General features: G+C 30.2%; 1 protein-coding gene across 3 annotated transcripts in view; it reads right to left on the bottom strand.

Moving 5' to 3' along the window:
• Nucleotides 1-23,499, bottom strand: part of LOC144838848 (mitogen-activated protein kinase kinase kinase 2-like) — a 40,644-nt gene that overhangs the window by 4,986 nt on the left and 12,159 nt on the right. For 2 of the 3 annotated variants that reach the window (XM_078694364.1, XM_078694373.1), the window contains exons 2-15: nt 22,914-23,127; nt 14,678-14,754; nt 12,171-12,211; nt 11,906-12,029; nt 10,662-10,787; nt 9,746-9,943; nt 5,902-5,990; nt 5,646-5,695; nt 5,278-5,376; nt 4,625-4,855; nt 4,011-4,159; nt 2,464-2,589; nt 1,045-1,174; nt 467-644 (exon numbers count right to left, since the gene is read on the bottom strand). In XM_078694364.1, coding sequence (XP_078550490.1) covers nt 467-644; nt 1,045-1,174; nt 2,464-2,589; nt 4,011-4,159; nt 4,625-4,855; nt 5,278-5,376; nt 5,646-5,695; nt 5,902-5,990; nt 9,746-9,943; nt 10,662-10,787; nt 11,906-12,029; nt 12,171-12,211; nt 14,678-14,754; nt 22,914-22,941 — 1,646 coding nt within the window. In that variant the 5' untranslated portion in view covers nt 22,942-23,127. Of the gene's footprint in view, nt 1-466; nt 645-1,044; nt 1,175-2,463; nt 2,590-4,010; nt 4,160-4,624; nt 4,856-5,277; nt 5,377-5,645; nt 5,696-5,901; nt 5,991-9,745; nt 9,944-10,661; nt 10,788-11,905; nt 12,030-12,170; nt 12,212-14,677; nt 14,755-20,280; nt 20,464-20,884; nt 20,946-22,913; nt 23,128-23,499 lie in introns of those variants that run through there. The other variant, XM_078694357.1, reaches the window with a different exon arrangement.

The raw sequence follows: 23,499 nt of genomic DNA, 5'->3' as shown, positions 1-23,499 counted from the left end.
CATTCAGTTGGTCTTCACTTGACTGGCATCATAATGAATATTTAGAAAATATCTGTACAAACATTGTTATTTCTTAAAGACATTTTATCAACAATTAGTTTGAAGAATCTTTGGCAATATTAGATTGATCAACATACTGTGCACATTTCTCAAAACCTATCCCAATGCAAAGACATTCCACATTTGATTTTCTCCATGAAAAGAATAGCTATTGAAATAGGTGAGTTTTCAGGAGAGATTTGAATTAAAACAGGGATGAAGTGTAACGGATGGAACAAGGAAGTTGGTTCCAGATCTCTGGTGCCTGCGTAAAGAAGCCCTCAATATGTCTATAACTAATTATTATTACAATGTTTTGCACAGGGGCAGTAGGAATATATTTTCCAAGTGAACAAAAACAAGTTGATTCGCAATTGAACTTGGTACAGGGATACTATTTATATAATAAATGGGGAGAGTAACATACCATACATCAGCTTTTCTACCATATCCTTCACCATTAATAATCTCTGGACTCATCCAGTATGGTGTTCCAGTCACAGTTTTCATACCAGTAACAGCTGTACAAATCGTCTGTAACCGCTTTGATGCACCAAAATCAGCTAGCTTGATGTTACCCATGGAATCACGAAGAATGTTAGCACCTGTAAGATAAAAGTAAAAAGAAAATGCCAATTTATATATTTGTGCCCATTTAATAGTTTTAATTTGTTTATATTTACAAAGATGTCCAAGTTTTATTAAATCATTCAAGATAATAACGTAATTAGTTGTTCCTTAAGATCTGTCTACACTATTAAACTAGTTTGACAAAAAATGTGATGTGCCAAATATGGTAGTGTTATGCCCATATATGGTCTCATAACATTTTTTTGATAGTGTAGAAAGAGCTTGTTAAATATGAGATGTAGATGTACAGTAGGATATTTTTTTGTTTAATTTTCAATGTGTAACATTGATGTATTTTGTAAATAGAGAACCATAGTGGAAAGCAGTGCTAAACCTTACACATAAAAAGATATACCAAAGTTTAGGGAGCATTACCTTTAATATCCCTGTGAACAATATGACTAGCATGAAGGAACGAGACACCTTCTAGTATCTGTCTGGTGTACTTCCTCGTTACGGATTCCGTCAATGCACCATAGGCTTTAATGATGTCTTTAAGAGAACCCTGCAATAATCAAAATTACATTAGTTATTGATAATAAAATAACAATTTACACATAAAACATTAAATGATGATGTCTTTAAAACATTTTATTGCACCATGTTTTATGAGGGTAGCCCGTCCAGCAAAGCTGATCATTGGGGCCCTCAACAATACAATACAAACAGTATAAAAATGCATATCATAAATAATTATAAAAAACCTACAATATAAAAATAATGATGGATAATGTATTAATTAACAACATCTTTAACAACACTTTCACGCATTCGTACTCATTTAATGAAAGGGTTACAAAACATCTATAAATTAGAAATAGGCAGAATAGACTTCTTTTATAGGTTTGTACAGATTACCAGTACTAAACCGAGTGTGATATTGTGATTCAATTTGTTTTCAGTATATTTTATTCTTATTTTTAATCACTGCATATTAAAACAAAAAGAAAATGAAGCAGAGCAAAATAGGCATATGTCATAAACATTTAAAGCAGTCTGCTGCCCCCATATGGACATTTTAATATTATAAATATGTATTTACTGTAAATTGATGTTTATCTTGAAATGTATTAAGTTCATTTCATTCCTTCAGTTAATGTCATTTTTCTCTCAATTAAAATTGTAGATTTGAAAAAGGAAGAAGATATTACAAATTTTAATTTCTTTTTCTTAATCTATTTGTAGATGATATATAAGAGAAAAAAGATGTTTAAACATAACTAAAATGTCTTTTTATTCTTTTTTATATTTTTATTTTATAATTCAAATCATTAAAACAAATCTTCCTGATATTAAAACAACTAGGACAATTGATTAAAAAATATATATAAAACTAATTATAATAAATTACATACGTCGATGATTTATTTTTAGAAACCATTTGAACTTTCAATTTTGAGCTGTAACAAAAATCACGCAGCAATCACAGAAAGCATAAGTTAATTGTTTGTCCCCCTGAGGAAATGTTATCAATCGCAAGATGAAGTGATAACGGTGAAAGGAAAGTGCTGAGAAAACGTGATTTTGATCGTTTTGGTTTCCGCAGTTACTGATTATCTCGGACAAGTTTAATTAATCAGATATAGTTAGGAAAGTGTATGATTTTTTGGAGTATTTTCTTTTGATTTCTTTTTGGTCCTGTCGCAACTGATCAGTTACCAAAAAGACGAATAAAGTTTTTGTTTGGCTTAGTTCCTTTGCTGTAAATATATTTTAAAAATGTATGATATGACTTAAAACTGTTAGGGTACGAACCCAGAAAATAGCGGGAGTTAGTAAATTTTAGCTACTTACACCAGGCATAAATTCCATAAAGATTGATAAAGTATTGGAATCCTCATGACATCCGAAGTATTGAACAATTCTTTCATGATTTATATTCCGTAATAATTCAATCTCGTACTTTAATGCTCCAACTTCCTATAAATGAAAAAAAAAAACATGAATGATCAATAATGTATAGAAAACTGGTTTGGGTAGGCTCATACACAAGGACTAAAATATAATTGGCCAATTGTGAGTCTATTCGCCTTTTGCCTGGAAATCAGATAGTGAAATTGTACCAATTAATGTATAAAGTAAGGACAATCCACGGTATTAATTTATAAAATAAAAAAGAAAGTTATCACTATTTTACAAAATTTTTATTTGAGTTTCAACTTGATCATGTGACAATAACAAATCAGCCTGACCAGTAGATGTCAAAGAGTATCGTATCCTTGCCCAAAGGCTTGCCCGGTTCAACTAATTTGACCGGTTATCACTCAGTCAAACAAATTATTCATGAATTATCTTACAACGGTTTTGACAACTAAATTGTAGTAGAAGAAATGTCAAGTACCGCAGTGTGCACGGAAGCTGTTATAATTTTCACATAATTCCTTTTCCATTGAGAATGGAACTTATGCATTTCTTGTTTTCCCTGTGGAGTTTGCAGCAAGAATTTACTTTTGAGACTATAAGCAACAGGGCAGTAAATTGGGTTCAATGTGTCTGTTTATACTTTACACCTCTGATATTTACTTTTTACTAATTAAGTAAGACTGATATTAATAAAAGCCTCATGTAATTTTTCGCTGTTAAAACTATTTAAATTGTTAATACGAACATTCTTGATTGTAAATATATACACTATCTTCTTCTCATCCATACTATACATGTCACATACAGTCAAACACTTCTTGTATACATACCCACAAATCTTCTATGTACCTTCCATCTAAAGCTCTGTTTACACTATCAAACTTTGTGTGTATTCTACATAGTGTGCATGTGTATTAAGCTCTATCTACACTATCAAACTTTAGTGGTATGATGTCATCGTGTCCATATAAAGGCACATCACATCTTTTTGTCACATAAAGTTTGGTAGTGTAGATAGAGCTTAACACACACACATGCATACTATGCCACACAGCCACAGCCCCAGCCACCCCCCCCCCCCATCAGTACATGCACACATACCTACAAACTCTCAAACATACCCACACATTCTCATGCTTTGTTCTGGGTTGTTTCGTTTATAATTAGACAACCACAACGCCAGTCTGTCTCACAGGTGGTTCACTTAATTTAATTAAAGTAAAGCGTGAAGGATAATTCCCAACAATTAAAACGCATTAACACTGTTGAAAACAGTACTGCAACAAACTTGTCAGTTTCATTTTGAAAGCCATCAAACAGATTTCCTTATAAAAACCACTCTGATTATCGCATTTCTAAGATATTTTGGGGTCTATTTTTTTTTTAAATCCTGAAAATTAACTCTTTGTTCTGAAGGTGTACGTCTAATAGGGGTTCGACAGTATTTATATTATTGAAAATGCAAATGAATTGTTTACCTTTCTAGCATCGTCATGGTTTCCATTTAGATTTACTTGTTTCACTGCCAATTCTCGTCCCGTGTCCTGATCATAACACAGATAGACCACACCAAAAGCCCCTTGGCCTAGTAACTTTCCTTTCGTCCAATTTTCAGGTGCCCGAGGTGCTAAGAAATAAATACATGTGAACTGTTGTTATCTTAACTGTACTATCCAATATTTCTGGCGCTGATCTTTTGCACATGTGACCATTTTAAGCAACTGCGGCTCTTAAGCTCTGTATACACTATCAAACTAGTTTGACAAAAAAAGTGTGATGTGCTCAAATATGACAGTGATATGCCCAAATAATAGTGATATGACATCATCATCACATTTTTTGTCACATAAAGTTTGAGAGTGTAGACAAAGCTTTACAAAAATATATCAAATGCTTATTTGACTTTGGTTGAATGCGCCTTTTCCTGGTCAGCTGCTGTTCTTTGGAATGCCCTTCTAAACTCAATCGGAAAAGCTGAATCGCTCACAACATTCAAAACTCACCTTTTTAATTTGCGCTTAGTAGCGCTTAAATTGACCTTTATTAATATTATACTAAAACTAATAAATAAAAAACAAATCTTAAAAATTACATTTTGCATTGTCTCCAATTTTAATTTCTTCTATTCTGCTAATAATTTCCATCTCATCTCCGCGTCTCGTTCTACCAACGTCATTTGCCAAGTCACCACCGATGCCACTACTTTCGCTACTCCCAGTCTTGAACGATATTTCACTACCATGCGGACTTGTTTCGTGTCCGATAATTGACGCACTTAACTTTGGTCTACTACTTGGTACTCTAGTTGGAAAAGTTCTTCGACCTAAACAAAATTGCAATATATAGTTATGGTTATAAGCAGAATGAATTAAATGCTGGCTTAATAATCATGGTTATATACAGTATAGGTTTAGTACGATGTTCGAGACGGCCATCTTACAAGAAGATGTTATAAAGGTGAAAATCATGCTAGTTGGACAATCAAATATACCAATAATGAATGTTTATGAGTTGAATGGTGAGAATATTTCAGTTGAAAAATAGAGCAGTCAATATTCTATTCTTTTAACAAATACAAAATTATTTGTTTTATAAAACACCTAATTTGATTCAATTTATCTACCGTATGTTAGGTAGGGCAAATGCCGAATGACACATGATGCGTAATTAACCAATCAAATTGCAAGAATACAGTCAGGTGTTTTATAAACTGTTATAAAATGACCTGAATAATTGAACACTAACCATCTGTATAATCTACTGGACCGTATTTAGTGCTATTCCCTCGGCTTGGAAATGTACTACCCTTATTACCATCTCTATTATAATGTCCATAACAGGAATCTGTGAAAGATTTAATAACCAAATTAGTATCTATAGGAATAACACGTGACAAGAACGAAGCGAGTTCACTATAGCAGTTCTATTATAGTACAAATGTTTGATTTTACTGGATTTATTTTAACCATATAATTTTAACCATTAATATTTATACATAAATATTAAAACCAGAGTTATTACAGTTAGGAATCTGATGAATATTTGAATGGAAATAGAAAATATTGTTCATGGTATCATTTTCAAAAAAGTTCAAACAGAAAAAAAAAACGAACCTGTGAAATCCTCATGACTAATGGAACTTTTTAATCTTGCACCTGATGCACTGTGGGTAATGAAAAAAAAAAAGTTAAAATATAGATTATTGAAAACAGTAAAACAAATAATTTATAAAATAAAGTAAAGTTTACGATAGGAATTTTTAATTATAAAGTATATAATTAATACTAAAAAAACACCCCAAAACACATGACTTTTTAAAATTAAAATTCATTCCAAATATTTTAACATTTTTTTTTTTATCATTCTTACCTTCCTAATGATACACTTCCTCGATATGAACTAACTTTGTCTAATGATGTTGAACTTCCCTGTGGACTGTTCATAATATAATCATGATCCTAGAAAAAAAACAACATATATTAACCATTTATCAATAACTGATCACTGCCTCATCACACAATGTTTTTAGTCTAGTGTTTGCTACTGTATGGTAGATTGAGCATCAGCCAGTTGAACCATGAAGGTATAAAATATTAAATATCTCTATGGTTGAACTTGTGCTTGTTGACTGTTGCTAATTTGTATGAAAAATATACCACAAATTAAAACACAAAAATTATATCAAAATATGGTTATTTTCGGCAAGATGAAGATGAGGTCATAGCATGTCAAGGTATAAATCAATTCTAATTAAATGCGAGTCTATCAACAAGTTCCTGAAGATTAAGTTCTAAACATTTACGCAAGAAAATGGATAAAGACAAGGTTAATGAATGTAGTCATAAATGAGTTCATTCAATCACATTTTTTCAACAATAGCCATTAGGCCTAAATCACTATACTATAACAATATTGACAATCAATAGAATTTTATTTATGTTCAAATTATGTCAGTATATTGTACGAGAGTAGTTTTCACACTTTGTAATTGTTTTTGTTAGTTTTTCATTTATCTGTTTTTGTATATCTCAGTGCAAACATAATTTCTATGTATATTTTATATGCAAATGACAATAAATGGAAGTACAAAATGTATCAAACCGTGATTAAGAGGACCACTTTGGGATGCAATAACATGTTTCATTAATAGGGGTTGGCCTGTAACCAAGTAACATATGATTTTTTATTGGAAAGTGTCCCCTTTATAGGGTATTCCAAAAGAGGGCACTATTTTATTGAAACTTTTCAACACTTGGTGAATAGGTCTACATCTGAACATTTTAAATAAATGTCATTAATGATTTTAATTTAATGATTGTAAATTGACACATTTCTAAATTAGATCAAGTTTTTAATTAAGAACACCAACATGTCACAGTTGCATCTGCTTCAGTTAGAATAATTATCATGACAAAACAGAGTCATTGTTAACAATAATCCAGCAATCTGTGTTGAAATCCCCTGCATTGAACGTACTGTAGTAACTCAAAATTCTACATGACTCATGTCTGTAATTGAGTGGAAAGCTTCAATTTATACAATTAATCAAATTCACATCATCACTTTGATAACTCAATGATATTCAAACAACTGTTGCTGTACTGAATACATTGTTATATGTTATCTTTAAATTAATACTGTATGAAATGATCAGATACATTGGAACATAGAATTTTGAAAATTATCAAATACATTGAAACATATGGAATTATTATTATGCTTTTATTTTCAGTCAAACCAGTGTTCTTCCAATTTAGAAATCAATTCTGGACAATTAAGGAACCTAAATTATAGATGTATCTTGAATATGGAATAATATATATACATTGAAAGGCAAATTACTGAAAAAATGACAATCCTATGGGTATCATAGCTGGATCTCAATGGAGATGCAAAAAAATAAAATAAGCAAAAAGCTAAATCAAAACGATAAAGTAAAACAGACAAATTTGCAGAGCTTTCGGGCAACACTAGCCCTTCATCAGTACAAGGGCATGTAATATACATGAATATTTGCTAACCTATAAACTACTGAAGATCACTAAAATTCCTGTCTAAAATGGTACATTTGTGATTTTGAATATATTGTATCAAAAATTAATGAAGAAATAATTCATGATCAGGTTTATATCTTTTTATCAGTATTAAATACAAAATTCTAAATTGCTTAAAAGCATTTATTTTAAAAAAATGAGATAAAAAGGTTAACAATGTTAAATAATTTGTTTTGAAATTCAAATTTTACAACAAATAAATGCACTGAATATCATGAATAACTATAGGTTCGTTAAATTAATGCTTAGAAAATGTACTGTTATTCAGATGATGTTTAAGTGCTACTGTACAATAAACCAACTAATAAAATATACATTTATTTTCAAATTAAAACCATTCACAGACAGAACTGAATTGAATATTATCCCAACAGGTTTAAATAAAATCCTTCCCAGAGGACACGATATTAAGAAAACTAGTTAACAGCCGTCAAATCAAGATATAATATATACACAAATAGATGATTGATGTATAAATATATGTGACACTATTAATTGCTTAAATCAAGCAGTTTGTCAGTAAACTTGTCTTATAAATGTCTACACGTTTCTCGACTACAAGTAGTAGTATTTATTTATTTCCTAATCGTAGAGGATACGTTATTAATAAAATCTGATCTATTTGTTGTCAAAATAGCTAAAGTGTTGATTGAAGAGGTTCAACTTCAATCAAACACTTTATTACTTGGCAAAATGTTATTTTGTACTTGCTCTCTTTTTTTATTTGTTTCTTAAGCTATGTCTACACTATCAAACTAGTTTGACAAAAAAAAGTGTGATGTGCCCAAATATGGTAGTGATATGCTCAAATATGGTAGTGATATGACATCATCATGTCACATCAGATCACATTTTTTTGTCACATAATGTGATAATGTAGACAGTGCTTTAGTTTGCCATTATTGTCCACTAACTTAAATAAGTTATCGTTCTAAATTTTTGGGCGTTAATAGGTATATATTGTATTTTTTCCTCTTTTAAATATGGTAGGATTAAATATTAAATATAATGGATATTTAGTATCTACAGGTATAATGTTTAATATATTAATTTTATTATTATAATTTATTGATTCCAACTGTTAACATTTCATTAAGCGAAATTTGCAATTTAAAACTTTATGTACCGCTATAGTTGTTTGAAAATTACAATTCAGTACATACAGAGGAAACATAAGCTTTTGGCTGAACAAATTTACAAATGGCATGGTCCAATCATAAGTTCAAAACCTTTTTACATTTCTATAATTACAGTTAGTAATATTCTTCATTTAAATAATCTTTCTCAAATTGCTAGAAATCACTTAAAGGCATCAATGAATTATGTGTTAAAAGCTATTGTCGATTGTAAATTGCCGTCCTCTAACAAGATTAGATCAGAGATGCTGAAATAGAACTACAGTAAATCATTTCTATTAAACGCGCATTAAATGTAACTTTGTGTCATTATTTTATAAGCATCCTAGGTTTATAAGATATATCAGAAAGTGTATACCCTTCGTTTCCAGATTGCTATATTTTATTACCAAGATATCAATCGTCACTCACTTATAACAGAGAGTATGTCATTTCATTCTGAGTCAGATCAACAATAGTGGCAAGGTTTTCAAATTGGTTATAATAACACCAGTTGAATCATGTGATACTAAGCGCTAATAATTAGGACTTGGAAGTATATTTTAAGAAATACAGGTATATGAGTCATCCAACAGAGAAATGTTCAAAATCATCAACAGTTAATAATTAATTATTAATGCAAATTGATTTCCCATTTAATACATAACGTCTAAATGTTTTGTGTGTATAGAATCTAGTTTACATTAGGCATATTAACTCAGAACTGACTTTAATAATAATATACATATAGTTAATTAGGAGAATATTTCATAAGTTGAATTGGAAGAATATTTTTAATGAGTTGAATGGGGAAAATATTTTCATGACTTGAATTTGGAGAATATTTTCATGAATTGCATGGGGAAAATATTTTCGTGAGTTGCATGGGGAAAATATTTTTATGAGTTGAATGGGGAAAATAGTTTCATGAGTTGAATGGGAAAAATATTTCCATGAGTTGAATGGGGAAAATATTTTCATGAGTTGAATGGGAAGAATCAAATGACAAATTATTATAAAATAATTGATATAACAATAACTTACCTCATGAGTTTCTGGAATAAATAGATCTCGATCACTTGTTTGATGTAATTGGTAATCTGGGGGAACATAACCTGGTGGGGGTGACTCTCTTGACCCTAATGCGGGCGTTGAATGCCTTTTACTTTCATTACTAGACACTGTTGCCACAACATGGGATGCTGATAGTGACCTGTTTGCTACAGGGTATTTATTACGTATCTGGAAAAATACAATTATTCATTTACACAAATTTATAATAAATTAACACATAGTTACATGTGTGGATAACATCCAAAAATTCCAAATTCACCCCTTGTCCAGTTAAGGTGGGTAAAAAGGTGCTAATAATCAGGAGATAACTCACTATTGGAATTGACTGGTCATACACTTAAAATCTGAAGATATGACCAATCAAATTAGAGGTAGGTTATATAAGTATAAATTCACTTGGTGTACTTTACAGTACATGTACTTTTTATTGTTTAATAGGTAGAAAATTGGCCCTTTAATTGTGTTTTTATTCCAATGATTATAATTATTCATAAAAAAGATGTATGCATGCTTTAATAATACACTTAACTTAAATTTACTCACGATGACTTTGACCGAGAGTGAATCTAAACCTTTTTAAAAATTACAAATAGGAACTTGGCCCTATTAAAGTTATTCACCATGAATTTTGAGGGGGTGGTGTAATTAAAATATTTTTACACTCCATTGCGTACCAGTGAACCTTTCCAAAAAGAACAAATGCACAATTGCCTTCATCAATGCGTCTCAAAATTTGTAATGGGGAACTTATTACAATTTCCGAACGAAATATCAATGTTTTTGAACCAAGGGATATAAGAAATGTTTTGTTTGATTGTACAGTAAGGCACGTTATATATTAGTGGGTTACGTGGACTACAAATTGCACTCCATGCATATTACTTACTGCTGTGTCGTATAACTCTGTTTTCAACGCTTCTAAACATATTCGAAGACTTTTGGAATTTGGATTTCGATCTACAAGCTCTACTGCTTGGTCCAGATCTGTTTGACCGTTAATTGGAATGATTATCTAAAAAAAAGACAGAAATAAATTATTAATATTATTATTATTTTATTACTAAGTATTAATGCTTTTACATGTAATTATGCTTGGTAGAGATGGTCATGTTATCCTTCCTTCCTTAAACTCTGTCTACACTATCAAATTTTATGTCACAAAAAAGTGTGCCCACATATGAACATGATGTCATATCACTATCATATTTGGGCATATCACTATCATATTTGGGCATATCACTACCAAATTTGATAGTGTAGACAGAGCTTTGAACTCTTCTACAATCCAGATGTTTGTACCACTGCATATCCTTGTCTTTGTTTAAAAGTATACTTAATTTTAATCAATATGCCCAATTGTAATAATGATGATATAAAACCAATATAATAATGAAACACATCAAATTGGCCATTTCTTTTTAATAACCTTTATACATCATTGTACTTCCTAAAATATGGTGTTCTGGTTGTGCATAAATGTATTAATTATTCAATATATCCAATGCAAGCTTTTTTGGATGAACAAAGCAATCTCATAAATTTATAATCAATTTTTATTAAAAAGAAAACAATGTGCCAAGACAAAAGCTTTTGAAAACAAACTGTTATAGCCATGGCAACCGATATAATCAATAGTTCACCAAATTGTATATACTTCATGACATCTACATCATTTTTATTCAATGAATTAACTCAGATAGTATATTATCTCCAAACTGTATTTTTACTAAAAACAACCTTGAGGTTTTGGCAGTTCTATTATTGTAGAGTAACCGTTATAAAAATAGAGAATATTTAAAGATGTACAAATTTGACCAAAAATTGGATTGGCAAAAAAAAATATTTATTTAAAAAACTGTAATTTGAAGCAAAAAATTGTCAAACTGTCTGTCAGACAATGGGTTTTGGTTAAATCTAATTGTTTAATTTGTCTTTTTATAAGTGAAATCATCATTTTTGTCCCATTTTGTTTCAATGGAATTGAATAACTTAATTAAAACTGCTAAATGGCTTATTCAAAGTCCAATTTGTCCCCTAAATGATTTTAGGGGACAACACAAACATTTTTAGCTGTGTGCTATCGTTTTGTACTTTTATATACCATATTAAAATAAAAATAATAATACTTACAGATGAATTAACTTCATGTGTTGTAAACCTCATATGGACTTGCATCGTTGCAGGTAAACCATACGCTGTTTTTGCTTTATTTAAAAGATCCTGGAATTTTAGAGGTCTGTGAACTTCTAAACATCTGTAAAAGATATGCAAATATGTTTTCTCAAATATTTTGTGCACTATTTTGATACTTCTCTAGAAATTTCACAAATTATAGAAAACATTATTTATTTATTATTTTAATGATATTAATATTATTTATTAAAAAAAATCATACCTTTTTTCTTTGTCATATTCAAATTTTACTCGAACAATATTCTGCAAGATACAAAATGTTATTTCATTATATATATTTTTTTTCAACAGGGTAGGGATATAGCTCAAAAAGTCTAGATGTGGGTATTAAAAAGTTAAGGGTAGAGAAGGAAAAAATAAAACAGTTTTTTCAGGTACCCTGAGGTTTATTGGGGTGGGTGGGTGCTGTTGAAATTAGGCTAAGCTTTAGGGAGCAAAAAAAGTTTTAAGGCGGGTGGAAGACCTTAAGGTGGAAGATCCCACCCACCTTTGCCTAACACAATTACATATATCCACTGGGTACGTACAAGTCTAAAAAGACGGATCTCCCTCTAGCGTGAATAACTAATTTGCAAATATGGATACTGTATTTGACTTTTTCTGTTTACACACATTTTTATTGGACTATATTAATGTGTAGTTTCAGTTTCTATATTTCTGATAACGGAAATCCTGTGAACATTGGTATCTTTCTTCATGTTCAAATAAGGAAATATTCATTACAGTACTGTAGCTACAGTATCATTATAAAATATCTGTAAAAAGCCATCCATTGTTTTAATAAATTAACGATTTTATAATTTCTATGTATTCCTAATCTCTTTCTAATATTGTAATTATGAAATTTTAATTTAAAATAGATACTGTATTAAAAATATGGATTATTTTCTCGAGTAATTCCGAGGTTGAAACACTTAGGTTGATTAAGTATATCCAAAGTTGCAGTGCATGTCTTTGTTCTGGCTCCATGTTACTAGTATTTTTCTAGTATAATACATACAACCTTGATATGAATAGGAATAATTAATCTTGATTCTCCTGGTTCGCAAGGTAATGTCACAAAATGAAATGTCATAAAATGTCCTACTTTTTAAAGATTGTAAATTACTTGTAAGAATATGAAATTGATATCATTTTTTTTGACAACCTGTTGATCCATATAGTCTCTATGTATGTAATATTCAGATAAAAATAATATCACTATAAAAGAATCAGAAATATTTTACATGGGCTCATTTGCATCCCAGGGACCTATGATGTCATACAAATTTAACAATATCTGAAATATGCAAACAATGCATGTAAGCCTGTAAAAAAACATCAATGACAATGCAATGGAAATAATAAAAGCTCTATAGATTGTCACCATAAGTCTATCAAAATGCTGTCAGCAATACAGACAGTACAAGCTGTTGTGTGTTTACCAAACCAAAGCCTAAAAAACGCAATCAACTTGATGCTTTTATTGTTCGTTTTAAATGCTTTAAATCATGTCTACTTTCCTGTATTATTGAGTTTTGTTAGAATTGAAACTGTCTCATATTAAGATATTTAAAATGTCTGGAAAACACTATACTGCTTGTTTTAGAGGAAATATCAAATGAAGTATAATGTAAAGCTAGCTATAAATGATGCCAAGATGACTAGCTAGCTAGGTTAATGTGAATAATAGAACATTGTTGAAACAGACACACAATACATTCTTAATCATAAATAATATATAATAATATTTCATCAACAAGGAATATAAAAACTAGTTCAACATTAATACTGTATGTTCAACATGTCATTGAACAGACTTTCCTCAAGAAGAAAACAATGATTTCAAGATTTTCGCGCTGCTCCTTTAGGCAGTTATATTCAAGAGAACAGAAGCATTATGAAACAGTTACCATGCGGTAGCTTATAGTCTTTTACGGCTGAAAAAATGGGTATTTGGAAACTCTGACTGGGCATGCGCACATCCCAAAGTACTTCTGGGTAAAAAAAAGAGTCTATGAACACATTTGCTGGTAAATATTGAGATGCATGTAGATGGTAGAACTTATTGCCAGCGCGGCAATTTTTGTAAGAAGTATTTCTTTAAAAAGTTGATTCCATCTTAAACTACTGTACACAAGACAATCTCAACAATACACCGTACACTCCATATTCTTTATTTTTGTACATAAATAAACCTTATCTTCAATACATTTTTCTCTTTCCTTTCTGTTTTAACCATTACTTTCATTTAGAGAAAATCTATAAAAGTAATTAATTTGAGTGTTAATCTGACATTGTTTCACTTTTTGAAATTGATAACACTCTTTAGAATAGAAATATGTTTATTTAATTAATGAAATTTTCTTTCAGATTGCCAACATTGCAGGTATTCCAAATTTTATACTATTATCAAAATATTATACATCAAGTATAATTTCATAATTGGTCCTAAACAAGTTATATAATGGCATCTTCTAGAAGATCTTCTGTACATTTAGAAATAGATATTCACTAACCAATTATTATATAATAATTATATAGCTTTCTAAATGTAAACATATTTTGTACATCTGTATTGACTGGATTGATATAAATTAATTTATGAAAACTGAGAGAAAATTGGAGTTGCTATATCTGGAAATGAAAGATCACTACCATATATGGTCATAGCATCAGATATTAGTAGGAACTTCCTTTAAAGGATAAATCAGAAAAGATAAAACTTACCGATTGTTTTGTTTTCTGTTTTAACAGAACAAGTTCTTGTTCTATGTCTTGCAACACATTTGGATTTTCTTTCTTATCTATAAATGTAAAAAAAGAAATACGTTTTTAAAAGTTGAAAGCAAAATAAATTATTTATATTATAACTCTATAATTCACCGTGTAGTACATTACTGTATAAAAATAATTAAAAACATACAGTTTGTTTTATTATTAGGTAAGCTAATTGAATGTGATGTGAACAGGACTATAATGAACATTCAATTTGCATAAGCCATCATGCCTATGTCTGTAAGGGCCCTTCGGTCATAGCAACCATTTCAACATAACACAAATATACAAAGATATTTATTTACACATAAAACATACGTCAGGTGGTATTCAAATCTGCCTATAGTGTTCTGACAGAAAAAAAAACCAATTTGTATTCATACGTATAGTCTGTCTGTACAATGCTAACATAGTTACGTATATACAAACAATTAAGTGAATTATATAAACATTTTTTCTCTCCAGAGTCTGACTAGGAAGATTATAGGACTACTATTTAATTGAGTGATTATGTGCCTATAAGTTAGTGACTATGTTGCTATATCATTTCCCTTCATATATTTGTACTATCGCATTTTTCAGTAATCATGGCCACATATCTACCAAATGACCCAGTTAACCCTTTATATGACAATATCAATGACAGGGTTAATTACACGATAAAGGACAGTCTCTCGGGGAAATATTCCAACGTGTCTAATCTTTTAAAACTTGTTTCGACTTCTATACAGTGTTGATTTTTTTTTAAAGTTAAAAAAGAATTATTAAACGGAATCAGCAAACCACTTTTCAATTAGAACTTGGAAATAATCTATTATAGACAGTAGTACTACAAATAGAAGACTATTATAGGGAATACATATTGAAAGATTTGTCCTTAAAAATATGAAAAATAAAGATAAAATCAAAATTGAAATAGGCCATTTTGAAGTTTTAATAAAGTTATTGACTTCTGCCAAACCAAACAAAAATAATTTTACTTACTGTAGGCCTACAAAAAGAATATAAAAAGTAAAAAAATAACAGATATTGTTATTATTATATTATAAAATTTAAATGTATTTCATTTTTCATCAATAAATCTAAATAAAATATTTTAAACTTTTCATTTAAAATAATCATTTCAAAATAATTTAGGATATTCCATCACAAAAATTGTAAATTTGGTTTTGTTTGTGTCAACAACCACAATATAGTTCTTTTTAGTTCCGAAAATAGTTGTAACTGAACAAAGAGTTCAAAATATAATCTAGCCGAACATGAATTGGTTTGTACTAATAAAACAGGGGCATATTGGCAGATAAGAAATTAAGACTCTGAAATAACGAATATGTTTTCCCTAGCTAATTTAGCAACCCTCTTGTTATTCTCACAGTTCCAGAGAAGGAAGAGATATAGACGGTTCGCATGCACCCTTCCAAATTTTGAGTCGCCACACGTCTCACCCCGGGTCATGGCTCTTTCCCCGTATCGCTACCCCTTGCCTAATCCACTGTCATCCTCAACTTGACAAGCTTGATGTTATTACACAGATAAATATTAAGACCACTGGAAATATCTAATGGACATTTTAGCAAAAGAAACTATGCCTAATACACGATTAAAAAAATTAAGTTAAAGACTTCAGTAAAACGTGTATAAAAAGGAACACTATTTTGGGACATCTTTATAAGAAATCTTTCTACTAAGGGACATCTCAATTATAGTCAGGTCAACCTAATTAGTGGAACACTCTTTTGCTTACAGATATCAACATGTATAAAAAGGTTATAAAGGGTAAATAAATAAGTGACGCACAAAAATATATGTAGTTGGAATCATTTCAAAAAATAGAGTACTGTAAAACCTAATATTAAAGAATACTTTTGAGTTCTCCTTTGACTGGGGGTTGACAATAGTGGTTTTCATTTCACAGGAAAGCATCTCTGTTAAATCTGTACTTTTAAAAATACTCATTAAATTTCTTGTTTTTTTTTCTCAGCGGTTTGGGACAATCTTTTGATTGTATTGTATAAGAGATATATATTATCAAACAACATAACAAAACATAACCCATGTAGTACTGTACCATCAAAATAGGACAGGACATTTTAAATTAGTAAAGGCCATATGCAGAGTAAACTCTGTAATATTTATACAAAGATATTACATTCGACAGTCATGTCATGTTAAATATGCTGCTCTCTCAATTATCCACTACATCTCATGGGTACAATAAAACTATAACTACAAGAAATTAATATGCAGGGTTGATACTAGAATATCATTTAAACTATTAATATACAAGCTTGCATAAAATACCAAGGTTATAACTATTGACATACAGTACTGTACTACTGTTTGACATTTTAAATAAAAAAGAGATTTACCCAGAATGTCAAAAATGTGGAGTTTTGGAATTTTCTGAAAAGAGCTAACTAATAAAACTTATATACTGTAACTATACAGTATATAAGTTCCATTAGTTAGTCACCTACCTGGATTTAAACATACAATACCCCTATTGATGCATGTTACTCAAAGAGATTAACATTTACTTTGAGCATTCTTTTCATAATATAGGTATCTCTCTTTTTTTTTAGGATAGGGCTAATTGTTACTTTTCCAGGTACAGTACTATAGTACAATGGGCATAAAATAGACTACTAACATTGTTAACAACCTATTATCATACAATGTTAAATATTCAATGGAACAAAACTGTAAAATGTACAAGGATTCATTTCTCATCTTCCTCTTTGTGTTAAATGTTAAAAAATGTTAAATGTATTATTCTTGGTCCTCAAGTTTAACTGGAAACTGAGAAAAATTGGATTAGGCCAGTGCAGTGACTACCAGATCAGCACACCGGGAGGCAATCCCCTACTCGTTTTTCGAATAGTGTACCAAGTTCTTTAACGTGCACTATTAAGTACAGTACACAGGACCAACGGATTTACATCCCATCCGAAGGACGAGGCAATGAGAGTAAAGCATCTTTTATAAAGATGCAATTACAGTAGTATGATACAGATAGGCTCGAACCCATACCTATCACATGCTAGTCCAATATTATCATTACATCATCACTCTCTGGAATATACAGCACCCGCTACTATTCCTAGACGGTCTCCCATTCAGAATGCAACTAGGCCCAACGTTGCTTAACTTTGGTGATCTGACGAGAACCGGTGTTTCAACGCAGTATGGCCGTTGAGCAGTGGATCACATGACCATGTGGAGATGTGTCCATTAATGCTTATGTGCATCCTGCCATTCGTTTTTTTACCAATTTATTTTTTATTAAAATTAGTAGAAAGCACAATTATTAAATTAGTGACTAACCACTATTTATTGTTTATAATAGAATTACATATGGCACATGAGTGACCTCTTGGCAACCTCATATTCTTCACTCATACTTTAAGTTCAGGGAACATTTTTACGCAGATAAAGAGAAATAAAATAAATAGAGAATCAGTTCCTTGAATCTTTTATTTTATCAACTATCTATCGTAATTTAATTATTTAATTTAAACTAATCTGGAATCATCAATCTTATTAACGAAACTATGTTGTTGACGAAACACTACAAGAATTATAATGATGTTGGTAGCATAAATTATGGATGGTAAAAATGCTTTGTTGAGGAGCATTGAATTAAAAATATTAATTTAATTTTCCCAATATGGTAAACAATACAATCTGCCAACATCACCACCAAGAAAAAAACACAACATCATCGTTGAATTATTTTGATTTATATACATTGACTTTGTTTATTTTATAATAATATCTACTATACTGTAACTATCTCTGCTATTAACCTAAAAATAAGTAAGTTAAGCTTTCATATGTACTGTACATGTTGCGCAGTGTGTTGGACGTTCGATTACTGAGATCGAGGTTCGAATCCAACTCTCGCCGCATTGCTTGTATCCTTAGGCAAGATACTTTACTTACGTTTGCCTCTCTCCACCCAGGTGTATAATTGGGAACCCGGTTAGATCAAGACACAACTGATTGACTGACTGCGCTGATTACTAGCTGCATTATGGGAGTATGTTTCCATAGGTGTTTGATCAGGAAAACGACTGGGGTAATAATGTTCAGCGCTTAGAGGTTTCACAACAATAATAGGCGCTATATAAATCCAGGATATTATTATTATTATTACTGTGTCATTATTACTCTTAACCACATACTGTACTGTAGGGTGGTACAGATGGGTGGAGTTGTCCATTCTTTTAACACCTACAGAAAACACCTAAATATTAGACCACATCCTGCAATACCGGTAATAAGTCAGCAGCATTAATATTAGATTATGATTACTAAGATCATAGCATATATAATAATAATAATAATAATTGTATTGGACTTAAAAATAAAAATATGAATTGACAAAAATGTTAATTATTTGCATGAAGTCAGCAATGACAATGCCCATGTACTTTGATGTACCTTGAATGAATGTCACAAATAATGTATGAACAATCAATGACCGGTCACATGATTAAGCCAGTAAGACTAATGTCAGGATTTGAGTATTAAAAAAGTCAGGGTTTCTAAATTGAGGCAGCATACTTGCTTGTTTGTGACATTGATTTTGCTCATGTAACAACCAAATACATTAAGTACATGGAAATAAAAGTTGTGGTTCTGTATCCTCAGAAATGTATGACAATTTGAGGTATCTATGGGGCTTAAAATGAAAAAACAACACTATATATAAATACATTATTATTTACAGACTGTAGTATAGTAGTACAGGCAACTTCTAAATTTAGTGGAAATTTAGTACTAGCTAGATTTATGCCCTTGGGTATCAGGTCAGTGCCTAAACAGGGGTAGAAAATACAGTAGTTTAATAAAAATGATATTTAAAAAAAATCAAAAAGATAAACTTACAATAGGATATGAAATAGTTACTTTGTCTAAAAGCTGGCTAACAATTTACTGCAAAATGAACATTTGTCAAAACAATATTAATTTCCTTTTGAAATATCAAAGACAATAAAATACAGAGCATATCCACTGAGATAGAACGCGGGATAAATAAGCAAAGTTTGTGCAAAACAAACCACAGACGCCAACAAGAGGGGCACGATATAATTAGATGGTAATTGGTAAGACCCTTTCCAGCACCTATCGCAAAGCCACAGGCCCATCCTGTGACACTGTTCCTACTGTGTACATGATCGCGTTTAGTGCTTTTAATTCAAAACGGAGTAGGTAAACATGTTTCCTATTTTTAAAGTCATGTTACTTCTATAATTTGCTACGAGAACAACAGAGAACTGAGTAACTGTAGTGCAAAATATAACATGATTTGAACATTTTTGTGAAGGAAAAAAAAAGCAAAAACAAAGACTATACTGTATTTAGTAACTGATATTATTCATACTGTAAATTATACACAAAGCAAAGTATTATAATCAAAGATACTTAAACTTCCTTAAATGTAACAAAGAATAAATATAAAGAAAAACTGTTAATTGCAGAGAAATTAAAGGTACAGTATCCCTTTTGCTTACTGTATAATAATCCAAAAAGTCCAGGTACAATACACTTACCAAATGAAAATTGACTAGATTGCAACATGAGCTGTGTTGCCGTACTAAATGACAACTGTTGCGTCATGTCCCCTTGTTTCATCGTATCAAGAATGTACGTGGTCGGTTTCGTACTTTCATAAATCCACATAAGACGTGCCGCCGTGACCGTATCCATACTACTACTGACACATTGTACCGCTTCTAACTCGAACAAATGTAATTATAAGTAACGTCGCTGAACTCTTAAGCTACAAGACCACATGACTTGTTTTAGCCAATTGAGAGAAGAAAACAGGAAGACAGCATTTCCTATAACTCTATTAATACGTTATTGGTAGAGCTACTGTACTCTTATACCAGTTTAAAACAAAAAACGTGCGTACATACTCAATATTTGGAACTGGGCCAATTTAAATTAAAGATAATATTAAAGTTATTGCATCTATGTCTACTTACTTAATACAATTCAGAAACTATACAATTTGAGAATACTTATTAAGGAAAACAAATAGAAACAATAGTACTATAATACCATCTGTTGTCCATGCAAATAGAATTATACATTAATTTTATACAGTATCTGTTAATATCATTGATCATTCTTTAATTTAAAAAACCCTACCTTGATAAAGCAGATTTCTGGAGACCACCAAGTTAAGAAAATATTTTCTGAACTAAAAGACATTCAACTAGTTTCAATTGCAGTGTGTTAATGTCACATCAGACTTGAACATGACAAAAAAAAATAATCATAACAAAGTAAAAATCATACGACCAATTGACATTTTAACTAAATCTAAATATACATGTTGTGTAACTCTTGTGGTATTTGGGGATTCTTCAACCATAACGTTCAATTGTATTTAAGTATTGTTCACAAACTATAAAGTTGTTAATAAACTTTTGTGATGATAAACTGATTGTGCCCTGTAGGTCTAACCTATAAAAGAGAATTTGAAAGATTAGCCCCACCAATAAAGTGAGGTAATGCTTTATTGTGCTAGCTGTATACAGTGAGTATTTCTAGCCCCTACCCTAACAACAAAACTGTAAATACAGTATGTATAAAGTGTTGTCAATGATATCAGTACATTATACGATACGATAACACTTTATTGTCACAACGGCAAAAATATACAGCTATGAGATATGGGTCCTTAAGTACACTCGAGTTAGTATAATAAACATAAACTAAATAAAAATTATTTGGATAAACTAATATAAAGATTTAAAATATTTTGTCATACCGTAACCTGCAGTCTTGTTAGGGGGTCAAGCTTAAAGTATCATACTTATTTGACCTCCTTTCACACTTCTTTGTTTTTTTTTACAAGTATCTCTATATATTTTGTTCAAATTAGTTTGATTACCTTTTTGTTTTTCACTATGATACCTGTTATCATTGTTTCACATAACTTGTATTATTTTTGAAGTGTGAAAAATTGAATAAAAAGAAAGAAAAGCTCCACCAATAAAGTAAATAATAAATGTATATATGTTGTGGCAACAAATCAGGAAATATTCAAAAATATTGACACATTACTACTGACAACATAACAACAAATACACAACACAACTGAAACATTTACAATCTCCATAGTGATTGGACATAACATAACATAACAGTGAAATTGGGTTTAACCAATTAGTTACTATAGAACAATAGTTCCATAGTAGAGCCTTAGATGGAGTGAAATAGGGTGTAATACTATAAAGAAAGCATTAGTACATTTTCATGTAATGCACGTCTCAGCTAGAGTTTTTAAATTCGACATACTGTAATGTACTTGGTCTATTTTAAAAATACTATACCTCCTGATATGAATAAAGTGTAATAATCATAGCATGTATGTATACAATATGGTATTCTAAACTGGAAGCACAAAATTAAGCACTGAATTAAAACAATCCTTAACTCACATTGCAACGGCATTATCTTATTTAATATAATAATTACATACATTATGTAACAAAAAGAAAATTCCCAAGATCAAATAAACAGTAGCTATACCAGGGGTCAGTTATTTTCCAGGTTTTCAATTGAAGTCAATGGCATAAAAGAAAGCAGCTTATTGACGTCAAGGAAGTTCTTTTATCAATCCCCTCTGGAGACCTCTGCAGATTTAAAATCAAATTTCTTCTAAACATATTCAGAAGCAAAAGTTGCTCATGCGGCGTACCGAAATCGGTATTTCAAAAGTCAAACGTTTTGTAATAATGAAAAGTAGTCTCGTTTTCTTAAAACATTTCTGTGATTACTTGTCTAATTGTAATTACTTATACGCTAGTATTAGCACTTCATCTACAGTAGTATTAACACTATAGCAGCAGGCCAATATTAATTACACCAAGCAGCTAGTTATTTCCAGAGTGTTTTAGTACATTTTTGGTATATAATGAAGGAAAGTGAGAGATAATATGATTATTTAAATATAATTATTGTAGATTTTTTTATTTGAAAATAGAAATTGTATTTACAGTATTAAAGTATAAAAACGGGTTTGAGTTTGAAAAACTACACATCTTCACAAATCTTTCACAAATTATTTATTATAACTTTTTACAATTTGCCTTTTTTATTGAGAATTTTTTTTCTTTATGTTTTTCTTTCTATTGCCAATGAAAATATAAATTTAAGAAAATATACTTACTATAATTCATGGTCATTTTCGTTGACATCCTCTACAGTACTAAGAAAAACATCAAAGAGTCAAAGTATATATAAATTCCTTGTTTCCTTTCCAAGGTTTTTTAATAAAATTCCATCGTATTTGTATTGTTGATGAATATAATAATGTGCTTGCAGTCAGTATAAATTGTTCCAACTTATCACTAAAATATTCCACGCAAACTTTGAAGCATTTTCTGTAAGAACAACAAATTTAAAAGATTAAAAAGTTTGAAAACAGAAATATTATTTATTTAAAATAAAAACAGCAAATTATACAGTAGAGCATATTAAATATTTGCATACTGTGGCAATGTAAATTCATTTGTACCATATGACTGCAAAAAAACATCTGTCTATAAAGAAATACTATTTCTGTAATATTCAGAAACAAGGTCAATCTATCTAATTAGAAATATTGAGTTTATGAGAAAATGGAATTAGTTTGTACCCAATATGTTAGGTTAAATGTATTTTTTTTTTTATTCAATGCTGAAATCATCACTAATTTCTATTAGTTCACATTTTATATTAAACGAAAAAAATTCAATGAATAAATTCTTTTTGAA

Source organism: Antedon bifida, chromosome 1 (assembly GCF_963402885.1).
Source record: "Antedon bifida chromosome 1, ecAntBifi1.1, whole genome shotgun sequence".
In the NCBI taxonomy this organism is placed as follows: Eukaryota; Metazoa; Echinodermata; class Crinoidea; order Comatulida; family Antedonidae; genus Antedon; species Antedon bifida.
The sequence above is the reverse complement of the archived record's forward strand: the minus strand, read 5'-3'. Positions and strand labels throughout refer to the sequence as shown.